At 44.2% G+C, this 13,115-nt stretch overlaps 1 protein-coding gene across 1 annotated transcript in view; it reads right to left on the bottom strand.

Moving 5' to 3' along the window:
- The window catches only part of ddx31 (DEAD (Asp-Glu-Ala-Asp) box polypeptide 31), a 120,088-nt gene that overhangs the window by 69,564 nt on the left and 37,409 nt on the right, over nucleotides 1-13,115 (bottom strand). The window contains exon 15 of the mRNA XM_070863375.1: nucleotides 3,636-3,686. Within this exon, the coding sequence (XP_070719476.1) occupies nucleotides 3,636-3,686 (51 nt within the window). The remainder of the gene's footprint in view (nucleotides 1-3,635; nucleotides 3,687-13,115) is intronic.

Below are 13,115 nucleotides of genomic sequence, written 5' to 3' on the forward strand. Positions count from 1 at the left end.
TGGAAACAAGAGACAGCGATGTCACAGTTAAACTGTGGCTGAAGCCAGTGAAACAGACCCAAAATAGCCCACGCATCTTACACCTCGGACAGGTTTCGACATCCTGGCCAAGTTGTCAAGCTGTTGTAGTTAGAAATGCTTATTTGTGAAGGCAAATAATTACTCCCTAAAGGTCACCTTCAGCGGACAGTGCTCCTTAGCCTGTGTAAACTTCCGATACCTCCACCCACGGGGTTCCCTGCAAGGGGTATTCTAGCCAGTCCCCTAGATTGCAAATACAGCCCAATTTCATTGTTCAGTTCTTGGAGAATGTGTAACCAGCGTGTACAATATGATAGGATCTCACTTACATGGTAGGGAGGGGGAAGATACTAGGTTTCTTGGGAAATACAGTTCTGGAGTTCATTACCACTCCCACTATGACATTTAGTGTTGCAGAATCCCCACCATCGAGCTTGTGGGAAGGCACAACCTCAGTTTCACACCTAATCTGAAAAGGTGGTACCTCAGGGAATGCAGTCAAATATCACTATCTCTTTGTTTAAAGAGACATTAAACAAATTTAAGTTCACTCCAAATTCAAAACTTTTGATGTGTTTAAATTCAGTCAACCCATACAAATCTAAACTCCCTAGAAGGCAGCACAATAGTTCTTCATCGTTATACCTGTGTTTCAGTGACAGCTTTTTGCTAGAGCAATCCAAAACTAATCCCATGACCCTGCACTCTCCTCATATCCTTGTATCTCCTCTACTTCAAATATTCATCCACTTTGCTCTTAATGGATACAATGGCCTCTACCTCAACGACTACTGGTGGCAAGTCAGTCCATATTCCAATAGCCCTATGCGCAAAAAAAATTCTCCTAACCGCTTCCTTCACTCAAAGTATTAAAATCCTCTAACCTTTCCTGCTCTAGTAGAAATATTCCAGTATCTCAAGCTTCTCCTCATAACTTTGATTTTACTCACCTTAGTGAATCTACATTGTAATCTCTATATGGCTTTATTTTCCTTTCTATAACAGGGCATCCACAACTGCACACAGTACTCAAACTCTGGCCTAAACAATGATTTGTACAAATTTATCCTAACCTCTTCACTCTTTTATTCCATGTCCCTGTTTAACTCCAAAATGCCATTTGCCTTTTTTTATGGCTTTATCTACATGTACTTGCAGAGCATCGTGTATTTGAATCCTCTGGGTCTCTTTGTTCATTCACGCCCTTCAGCATCCTTCCATTTAGTGTACACATCTAGTAACCTCCTAGAAAGTTTTTCCTTCCAAGCTGTACTATCTCACATTTCTTTTTAAATTGCATCTGCCACCTGCCCGCCCATTCCACAAACCTATATGTTTGCTTCAAGTCTTTTACAATCGTCCAACCCACAACTTTTGTGTCGTCAGCAAATGTTGTTATGTTTCTTATATATAGAACAAAGTGGATCCAACTGTGACTCCTTGGGTACTTCTCCACTCTCAGCAACACCCATTAATCTGAACCCATTGTTTCCTGTCCAGAAAGGAGTTCTTATTCTTGCTGCTAAATTTCCCTCATACACCTGAATTTTTGTAACGAGCCTCTTGTGAAACATCTTGGGCTGGATTTTTGGTTTTCTGCCACCTGTTAGCACCCCAGAGGGGTGGCAATGGCGGTGGTATGCACTTCCAAGCAGGTGGCCAGCATCCAGCGCTCCTCCGGGACTTTTGATGCCGGTTTCAACGGGGTGCGTAGCCTGGAAGAGGAGAGCCGACGTGCAACGCCCCTGGTTGCGACACCGGCTTGATTTTTGGCTGTTGCGTGATCTGTAGCACTTCATAGAGCTGGGACTGCCTGTGCAAGCTGGCGGTACGAGCTGTAGCGCCTGCAGTGAGGTAAGTAATGTCGACCTCAGGTAAACATGATTGGTTTTTTTTGCGATTTATATTGTGGTGGTGTGAGTTATTTATTGGGAATGTTTCTGGTTGAGTTTTATTTCAGGGTTCCCCAATCTTTCTCCACCTTCTCTGCCCAAGCCTCTCTTACAGCGCTTCAAGGCCGGCTGTTTAGCTCGGGATTTTCAGTTGTTCAGCCGGCCTAGCACCCTAAGAGAGATGTGTAACGCCTCCCTTAGCGCTCCACCCCACACTCGGGGCCAGCTGCTGAATTTTGCTGACTAAGGCGCAAACTGTTCCTGGGTGCAAACTTTACTGCCCTGCCACTATTACCGCCCTGAAATGAGCAGAAGCGAAAATCCAGCGCCTTATCTTATGCCTTCAGAAAATCCATGTACACCACATCTAATGCATTTCCTTTAACTATCTAGTCAATTATTTCTTCAGTAAAACTATTAACATGCTCAAACACCACTTGCCTTTAACAAACCTGTGCGACTACCCTTGATTAACCTATGCATGTTTAAATGCTCCCTAACTTTACTTGAATTATGGACATTATGGGGGGGGGAGAATTTTTAATCCCCAAGGATGGGTGGGAAGGTAAAAATGATAAAATTCTCAAACCTAACCCACTATGGACTGATTCGCCCTAACCCTCCGATGTCTGACTATCCACCCCCGTCCCCACCGCCCCACTGCCTGACATCGCTCCCGAGTTGCATTCCTGCCAGGCAGGCAGTCAATCTGGCTGGCTGTTGGGTGGGAAACATGTTGAAAACATTTAAAAGACGTCTTGCAGTTAATCTCTTCAGGATGTGCAGAAAACCCTTACTTCTGGGATTCCCGTCCGAAACCGCCCCCCCCCCCCCACCTCCCCACCACCACTCCCCCTTCCACTCTCTTCACAACCCCGAATAAATCTCGGGGCCTAAACGTTTGCCCATAACTGCCATTAGTGTAACTGGGCTATAGTTATCCAGTTTACTCTTGCCTTCATTCATGATCAGAGTTGTTACCTTGTTTACCTCCCAGTTCCCTGGCATGATGTGGCTTCATATTTATTATTTGGAAATGTGTCAAATTTAAATCTTGGCTGTGCCATTACAAGGCGGCATGAAGCAGAGGTTAGACATTCTCTACCGTTCACTGCTGGCCCTCCGGAAAGAAATGGTCACTGGAACACCTACGTGGATCACTGGAGTCGATCGATGGGGCCTCAGTATAACATCCGAAAGGCGTCAGCAACGACAATGCAGCACTCCCTCAGTATTGCTCCATTGTCAGCACAGTTTACATGCTGAAGTCTTTGAGCAGGGGCTTGAACCCCACACTAGAATGCTATCAACTGAGCCAAGCTGAGACTGGCTGAAGCGGTTTGCAAAGCACCACTGGCAAAGGCCTTCGAATAGAGAATAGGAAGGCAAAGCAGAAAGGCCAGTATTTTGCCCCACCACCTTGCCCGCTCCAATCCTTTCATCAAATTTGGAAATCAGTTAGCTGGAATAAAGAGTATCTCAGTGGATTTTGTCTGGGAAGAACCCCTTTATAACCAAAAGCAAAAAAAATATCCGTCAGTGATGTTACTTCAAAAGGTAAAATACCACAGGCCCTGTATCTCAGAAACATAATAAAACGAGTAAATAATTGACTAATATACTAACAGACACAGAGATCATTTGAAAAATACACAGTGCTTCCGAGTCATTTCATGTACTTTATGAAGGAAGACTGTTTGGCGCTAAAGAACGGACTCTTACCTGAACAATCCACGTGATTTCTGGCAGGTCCAGCCCACGTGCTGCTACGTCCTTTCAGAGGAAAAAGACAGACAGAATAGAAGATTACATGGTGCTGAGACAAGACCCCAGCATGCCACTTGGTGGGCTACATGATGCCTGAAAGTACAGATGGGCCGCAGGACAATCGGTGCCAGCTTGTCAGTTGGATTCAAATGACTCATTTATTTGGTGCAGAAGCTTGCAAAGCGAGCAAGCTAATGGAGAGAGGGAACCTAACGATTCTCTAGGAGGGGCCACCATTTTGCCACTGTCATCCCACCATCCTGCCAAAAGTCATTATTGCCTTTTGCAGAGAGCCAGCAGCGGGGTAGTGGCCCCCGTCGTCCAGGCGACAGATTGCACCGTGCTATCAGTGAAGGAATAAGAGGGAGTTAAAGCTGTCAGAAGCGCCTACAACTGCTTGAAACCAGAGGAAACTGGCATCTTAGGTAAGCTCTTCAGTCCAAGGTGCACACAATTCATATGAATGACCTTTTCTAAAACTGTACCATTACCAAAAAGAAGAGGGTCCAAATGCACAATTACAGAGACAATATTATATGTAATTAAAAATCTGTGTAACATATTAATGTGAGCAGGCTTGACTTGAGGCAAGTGAACACTGCATTTCTAGGACTAAATCCAAAATGTGCTGAAGCTTTTTAACCTCAAGCTGGGAAATGTTTCATTAAAAAAATTACAAAAATGGGAAATCCGCATAGAGGCTTAAACAAACAATTAAAGCATCATTAAAGGTTATTTGTAAACGTGCAGTCGCTGATTGAAGTTTAACTGCTGTAAGCTCCATTAAATTTGGCTTTTGTGGGTCACATATGCATTGTAAAACCGATATAGGAGGGACTGTTCAAACGTTGAAGTGCACCAAAAATTGAATCCATGAACAGTTTTGGTCTCCTAATCTGAGGAAGGACATTCTTGCTATTGAGGGAGTGCAGCGAAGGTTCACCAGACTGATTCCCGGGATGACAGGACTGACATATGAAGAAAGACTGGATTGACTAGGCTTATATTCAATGGAATTTAGAAGAATGAGAGGGGATCTCATAGAAACATATAAAATTCTGACGGGATTGGATAGGTTAGATGCAGGAAGAATGTTCCCGATGTTGGGGAAGTCCAGAACCAGGGGTCACAGTCTAAGGATAAGGGGTAATCCATTTAGGACCGAGATGAGGAGAAACTTCTTCACTCAGAGTTGTGAGCATGTGGAATTCTCTACCACAGAAAGCTGTTGAGGCCAGTTCATTAGATATATTCAAAAGGGAGTTAGATGTGGCCCTTACTGCTAAAGGGATCAAAGGGTATGGAGAGAAAGCAGGAATGAGGCACTGAAGTGCATAATCAGCCATGATCATATTGAATGGTGGTGCAGGCTCGAAAGGCCGAATGGCCTGCTCCTGCACCTATTTTCTATGTTTCTATTCCAGAGAAAGGATATAAAGGTTTGTTACCCCACAGCAGTAAAGAATAGAAAGTCAAACAATGTAATTAATTTAATTCCCGTTCTTTGTCGACTCACACCCACAGCCCTAAAATCACATTTGTGGCGTTACTCCAACAATTTTGCTTGAACAGGTCACTAGGACGGCGTGCAAAGGGTGAATGGAAATGTACACAGTTCAAGAGGTAATAGTGGGGTTAATGGGGTTAAGGTCATGGACAGGGTAGTTGATAATGGGTGGGGGCGGTGGAGAAATGGAGGAGAAGGGAATATCCACCTGCATCTCTTTCTCACCGTAACACCATCACCAAGAGAACGCATATACAAAATAAGATCAAAAGAGATTTTCTCTGGGAGCCACGTCAGAAATGGGCTCCAAATTGGTATCAATCAATAGGTTTAAATAAAAATTTGATTCAGTAAATAAATAATGCATTATGATGAACTATACTGCATTGTCCGAGAGAAAGAGGGAAAACCGAAGGACGGCTCAACATGCAACACTCTTGCACTCTGCCGAGCAGCATTAGCAATGGTCATCAAAAACAAAAGTACAGGCAAGGGTGGGAGGAGGATATATGTGTTTGAAATTATTTGGAAATGTTCAAGATTCCACAAAGTGAATGGGGTGTGAGTTGGGGAAGATCAGTGTGTCAAAGGGTCAGAACTGAGAGAGGACCGAAAAGACTTGCTTAGGTTGTGGACTGTGTGGTTAGTGACGAGAAAATTTTCACAGTATTTGTAAATTTTGTATTATTTACTGATTGCTGTGTTGGACGGAAAGGGACAGTCTGGCAAGAACCAGCATTGAATGCTGTCAGGGGTTAATCGAGGTGACAAGCACCAAGCTAGATTAAGCTCATGCTGAAAGTTTACTTGGGTCATCTGTTCGGGTCACAATGTTATTCAGTGGTTATAATTTAATGGCCCTTGCTGGTAGGGCCCAGCTCAGAACTCACCAGATGGGGAATTATGGGCAAGCACCCACATTCTGGCATGCCATGGCACACCGCTACAATATATGGGTCTCAGCTTTTAAATAAAAATCTAATTTCAAGGATATAAAACAATACAAATTTCCATTAAGCTCCAGGTTATAAAACTGATCAAACATACAAGCCCTCAGCCTTCTGCTTTGGGCATTTTAACTCTCTTCAGTACTTTTGTAACTCAAGGTCAATAATTTTGTAACAGTCTACAGCTCACCCACCTATTTTAACTGTGTTTTGTTTTACCGCTTGGATTTGATCTAGTTAAGGCAATATATTTCCAGCCGTACACCGTTACAAATTGCAAGATATTATCTTGTGTAATTTTACTGCTGCCTAGTTTAGAAAAGGGTCTATAAATATATGAAAACCCGCAGGTCAATATCTATATAAAATGGAAGTTGTGTACATTTATGCAAGTCTTAGAATCTCTTGAAAAAAATATCTTCGTGTTCGGGTGTTTTACTGGGAACCTTAACAGTGCATGCTGTAGTAGGGATGATAATGCATCACAGAATGTACTGCAGAGGGACAGCTGTGCATAGCTTTTCCTTTCAAGCTGTACATTTTCATAGACTTAAAATCTTTTTACGAGGCACCTGAAAAATTACACAACATTAAAAAACCCTTGTGCTGAAACTTGAACTGTACTAACTAGATTAAGCATGAAAGACAATGTAAAACCTTACACTGAAAAACCCAGCGCTGTTTGTTCGGTTATGTTTCTTTGGTGACAGCTTGCCTTGAAAGAGCAGTTCAGGAGTGCGTCATTACAAACAGGATGAGCTCGGAAGGGTTTATCAGCGCTAATTACTCCCGATAGCTGTAATTTACACTTTTTCGGTGGGTGGAAATAGTCAAGATTCACACGTTTAGAGATCAGCATCTGCCACCTTTGGAGTGCAGAACGCCACCTTCTGCAGTCTGAGCAGAAGCAAGGAGAGCCAAAGCAATCCAACACACGGCTCAGATTAATACCCGACAGCAGCAGCTTGGTCATTTCTAGCTCTAAGAGGACAAGACACACCTGTCTCTTTATTATACGAGTGCAGTTCGTTCAAAGCAAGCAGGACGGAACGGAATGAAGGTGGCGCACAGATAGTCTTAAATTTACAAAGCATGACGGTACAGTGCTGAGGAGGTGAGACCTGCAAATAAAACCCCGTTACTCCACTGAGTGTTCGATGTAAGCCATGCTGTGTCAGGAGATGTCAAGCAAAGGCTTGCAACCTTCCCATAAGGGGAGGTCACCAGTTGCCGTCATGTGTCTTCATGCAAGCAGATGAAGAGCACAGTTAGTATAGGCTTGGGAACAAGTCAGCCGCCTTCCCACCTGGCTGCAGGAGGTGAATGGCCTGGTGATACCAGCGTGGAGAATGGTGAGGAAGAAAGATTTAGCATTCTCACTTTAAAAAAACCATTTTTTTATATCGAAAATTAGCTTATTCTTTAGATTTTTGGCAGATTTGTTTTAAAGAATTTCAGCTATTTTATATTTATAAGAACATAAGAAACAGGAGCACGAGTAGGCCATTTGGCTCCTCGAGCCTGCTCCACTATTCAATAAGATCATGATCTTCTACCTCAAGTTCACTTTCCTGCACTATGGCATTTTCCTTGATTCCATTAATATCCCCAAACTTTGGAAAGAGCTGCTGAACTATTTTTTGGGATATTCAAATTCTATAATAAGTAGCACTCAGGACATCTGCATTTTTGACATCTTCAGTAAAGTTGTGGTTTCCTAAAGACCCGTTCAACCCCCTCCACAATGAGAAAACAGAAATCATGATTTCCTGCAACTGACATCAATCTGTAACAATGAAAGAGTGACAGAGAAGCATCAATACTATAGTTAGCTGACATCACACAACATGGGGCAGGGGAGGGGCGCGGGTAATTCCTACTTTCATCGCTTGGGTGGCAAACTGGACGAGTTCTCGAAAGGATGGGTGGTCCGCTCTGCCAGTTTACAGCCCAAGCACTGAGGGTGACGGTTCCCATCTGGCTTTCTCTGCTGCTACCAGTGTGGTCAGATCACAGAAACAGGGTTTTAGCACAGCATACTCGTAGACCAGAGTAAATAAACTCGTAGACCAGACTGTGAAAATAATGGCACTGTAACCAACATTCTCGTTAATTTTTATTTTAGGTGCATAGTCCCTTTAAATTTGCTGCGCATGCCGGTATCTTTTCCAGCGTTACAGCTGGTGGGTGCCCTGCGCTGGACCTCCAAATCGCTGCGTAACCACCCAGCTTAGAGGGACCATTGACTGTAACCTTCAAACACATTCCCATCACAGGCTACTGTTGTGGTATCGAGAAGCTGCACTGCCTTCAGTCAGTCCTTACTCTCTGTTTAGTTTTTCATATTTAAGTCTCAGATATAATAAATATTCACTGCAGTTCAAGTTTTACACCCCTTGAATTGCAGAAATGACTGAACGTGCGATTAGAAATATACTCTTAAGACGTTTTGTTAAACCTTTAAGTGACAAGTTTATCACTAACAAACTGCAACCATCAATTCTATAGCCAAGATGGAAATTATGAGTTGAATTCGAATAAAATTTAAGTTCAATTAATTCTGTAGAAACAAACTTTCTGTTATCTTCATCATTGATCCTGAAAATAAATTTGGCTTCTGGAGAATTGACCAATTTTTAACTGGTCAATTTCTGATTTAAAAAAACGTTATGATGAAGGGCTGACACCCGGTGGAAGCACGAACCTGCCTTTTCTCTTTTTAGGTGCTGATGGATCTTCTGTTTATTTCCAGTATTTTTATTTCACATTTCTCCATCTGTGTGAAAATTTTCCTCAATGCAACATTTTGAATAGTTAAAATAAAGGGCCGTTTGTAAATCGAAGTGTGACCAGAGTGTAGCAGTGCTGGAAGCAGCAGGTGTGTGATGTCATAAAAGCATGTGGTGCTGAGCTGACTAAATGGCTATAGATTGTGTCGATTGGGTGAGAGAAAAAAATTAGGTCTACGGGGAACAAGGATTGGTACTACAGGTACTGAGGGCTACTCACACACCTTTTTCTTTAATTCCAATAGTGCAACACAAGCACTAAATCATTGGGCTCAATTTTCCCCAATGATTTGCGCTGTTTTTTTTGTCGTGTGCCACTTTTTTTGGTCTAAGTTAAAAAATACAAGTTTCCCCAATCGATGTGCGCCAGCGTAACTCAGTTAGTTACGATTTTTTTAGGTTAGGTTTTTTTTTGAGTCATGGGGGTGTAACCTGGCACCCGCGCCAATTCTGGCCATTTCAGCAAGTTTAGCCAGCTCCGATTTACTCCAATTCTTCTTAGGCCAGCGTATGTGGCCTCTGTAGAAAAACCTTCTGGCGAGTTAAGAAAATCGAAGCAGGTAAGGAAATTGGTGCAGCAGATGCCCAGACAGCAGCAGGGAGACAGCAGCAGGAGAGGTAAGAGAGAGCGGGAGGGGGAGGGTGAAGCTTTTCAGGTATCGGGAGGCCATTTGCCAGGGATAGGAGTGGGAACCGGGAGGGTTGGGAGGGGAAGGCTTTTCGATCAGGGGTAGGAGCGGGGACTGGCATCGGGAGGCCATTCAGCCAGGGATAGGAACGACAACCGGGAGGAAGGGAGGCCGTTTGGCCAGGGATAGGTACGGGGACCGGAGGGGTGGGTGTGGGTGGGGGAAAGGCCATTCGGCCTGGGATAGGAGCATGGACCAGCATCGGAAGGCCATTCGGCCGGGGACCGGGAGGCCATTCGGCCTGGGATAGGAGCATGGACCAGCATCAGAAGGCCATTCAGCCGGGGATAGGAGCGGGGACCGGGAGGCCATTCGGCCTGGGATAGGAGCATGGACCAGTATCGGGAGGCCATTCGGCCAGGGATAGGAGCGGGGACCGGGAGGCCATTCGGCCTGGGATAGGAGCATGGACCAGCATCGGAAGGCCATTCGGCCGGGGATAGGAGCGGGGACCGGGAGGCCATTCGGCCTGGGATAGGAGCATGGACCAGCATCGGAAGGCCATTCGGCCGGGGATAGGAGCGGGGACCGGGAGGCCATTCAGCCTGGGATAGGAGCATGGACCAGTATTGGAAGACCATCCGGCCTGGGATAGGAGCATGGACCAGTATTGGAAGGCCATTCGGCCAGGGATAGGAGCGGGGACCAGGACGGAGGGGGACTTTAATAATTGAATGGAGGTAAATTGCTGCAATGTGTAATGTGCTTGTGTAGGTTGCTGTGAGCTGACTGTATGTTTCACTTTCCAGCCTCAGCCCGCATTGTGTCCCTGGTTACCGTGGCAACCCAATCTTTTTGGCGCAGATCTTGGGCTCCACCCCCAAAACTAAATGACAGGCCAGGCAGCGCCAAAATGAAGAATTCAAACGGGGAAACTTGGGATGATTTTTTTTTGCCGTACTTGGCCCCCAAAAAACGGGCGGAACTCTTCAAATACACCAAAAAATAGCTTTGGGGAAAAGTGAGCCCATTGAATATGTTTAAGGTGGAGATAGACATATTTTTGAACAATAGGGGAGTCCAGGGTTATGGGGAGCGGGTAGGAAAGTGGAGTTGAGGCCAAGATCAGATCAGCCATGATCTTATTGAATGGCGAAGCAGGCTCGAGGGGCTACCTGGCCTATTCCTGCTCCTGTTTCTTATGTTCTTATGTAAACCTGGCCACCTAGTAAATTACTCTTGCTGATAACATTAATTTGCATGTAGAAATGGACACATTTTAGGTCTGTCTTCAAGTCCTTAATAGAAACAGTTCCTTTCTGAAGAGCTATCAAAAGTGGGTGATTTCAGAGCAGAGCAGCCTTAGGGTGCATTCACAGTAAAACAATAGCAATTGAAAAATTTAGGCCACAAGTTTAGCATCGGTGTGAAATGACTTTCACTTCGGACCAATGCTAAGCTTGTAATGCAAGGCTGGAGTCAGGATTCAATCTCACCCCACAGTGAAGTGGAGCGAGATACCCCGAAGGGGCTAGCCTTGCACTGCTTTGGTTCGACGTCACATGCTGTGTAAATCCAGTATGGTGCCAAACCTAGTTTATAAATTTCTCAAGGAAATTACCGAATTCTCTGGGCACTTTTTAAAACCTATCCGACCACAACTTAAATATTGAAAAGGTCAGAGATTCTCCCTTCTCTGCTTTCAAAGCATTTAAATTTTTAATTGTGCTAACTAACCAGGCAGCAGACAAGCAATGCAAACATGGCCCTGCCTGACTGCTACCTGATCTGCAGCTACCAGTCTCAAACTAAATGCACCTATACTCTGCCAGACTAGCCATCCTCTGAAGGTGGCCCACCACACCTCCTCAAGGGCAACTAGGAATGGGTAATAAGTGCTGGCCTGGCCAGCGATGCCCACATCCCAAGAACAAATAAAAAAAGCTTCATATAGACTATGGTAAAAATTTTCCAGTATCTAACCACAAGTACAATCTTGTAGACCCATCATTAATTATACCTATATAGGTTGCTAACTCAATAAGAAATCCTAAACTTAGGGTCATACTTCATTTCATTGCTGTTCGTCAATAGAAAAACACTGCTAGCTCCTTATTTCATAGCTTAGTATGGGGTTATAATATATTATATACTGTTTACATGGTGGAAGAGTTAAGTAAATTATGTTATTCCAGAGTTAAAAAATAGAACACATTGCTACTATATTCATGCTGGCCCACAAGCTACCTGGCTGGCATACTGGAGATTCTCTGAACAGGAATTTATTTTATCAAACCCCAAATCTAACTAATTTAGTGCTGGTTGTAGAGCTGGTTGAACTTCTGGATTCATGGCACAATAGTAACTGAAACATTTAATAAACTATTTTAACAAGGTTTATATTTAGTTCCAAAACTCCAAGGAGGCGAAATTGCCCCACGCCCAGTTTTGGGCGCACAGTTCGAATTAAAAGAAAATTTAGCGCCTGGCGAGAGCCAAAAAAATGTGGTGTGCCAGTAGCGGGGCATGATACTCAATGCCACGCTCAGCACAGCGCTGCTGACAACAGCTTGGTGCTAATCCCACTTTCCAGCTCTTGGTCCATAGCCTTGTAGGTTACAGCATTTCAAGTGCACACCCAAGTACTTTTTAAATGTGGTGAGGGTTTCTGCCTCTACCACCCTTTCAGGTAGAGTTCCAGACCTCCCACCACCCTTTGGGTGAAAAAATTCCCCTCAAATCCCCTCTAAACCTCCTACCAGTTACTTTAAACCTATGTCCCCTGGTTGTTGACCCCTCTGCTAAGGGAAATAGGTCCTTCCTTTCCATTCTATCTAGGCCCCTCATAATTTTATATACCTGAATCAGGTCTCCCCTCAGCCTCCTCTGTTCTAAAGAAAATAAACACAGCCTATCCAATCTTTCCTCATAGCTAAAATTCTCCAGTCCAGGCAACATTCTCGTAGTTCTCCTCTGTACCCTCTCTAGTGCAGTCACATCTTTCCTGTAATGTGGTGACCAGAACTGCATGCAGTACTCGAGTTGTGGCCTAACTAGTGTTTTATACAGTTTAAGCATAACCTCCCTCAATCTATGCCTTCAATAAATGCCAAATGTCCCATATGCCTTCTTAACCACTGTATCTGCCTGTCCTGCTATCTTCTGCCTGTCCTGCTACCTTCGGGGAACTGTGGACATGCATTCCAAGGTCCCTCTGTTCCTCTACACTTCTCGGTGTCCTACCATTTATTGTGCATTCCCTTGCCTTGTTAGCCCTCCCCAAATACATTGCCTCACATTTCTCCGGATTGAATTCCATTTGCCACTGTTCTGCCCACCTGACCAGTTCACTGTGTTCTTCCTGCAGTCTACAGCTTTCTTCTTCATTATCAACTACATGGCCAATTTTTGTATCATCTGCAAACTTTTTAATCATACCCCCTACATTCAAGTCTAAATCATTGATATATACCACAAAAAGCAAGGGACTTAGTACAGAGCCCTGCGGAACACCATTGGAAACAGCCTTCCAGTCACAAAAACACCCATCGACCCATTTGCGG

This window comes from Pristiophorus japonicus, chromosome 20 (genome assembly GCF_044704955.1).
Source record: "Pristiophorus japonicus isolate sPriJap1 chromosome 20, sPriJap1.hap1, whole genome shotgun sequence".
Classification (NCBI taxonomy): domain Eukaryota; kingdom Metazoa; phylum Chordata; class Chondrichthyes; family Pristiophoridae; genus Pristiophorus; species Pristiophorus japonicus.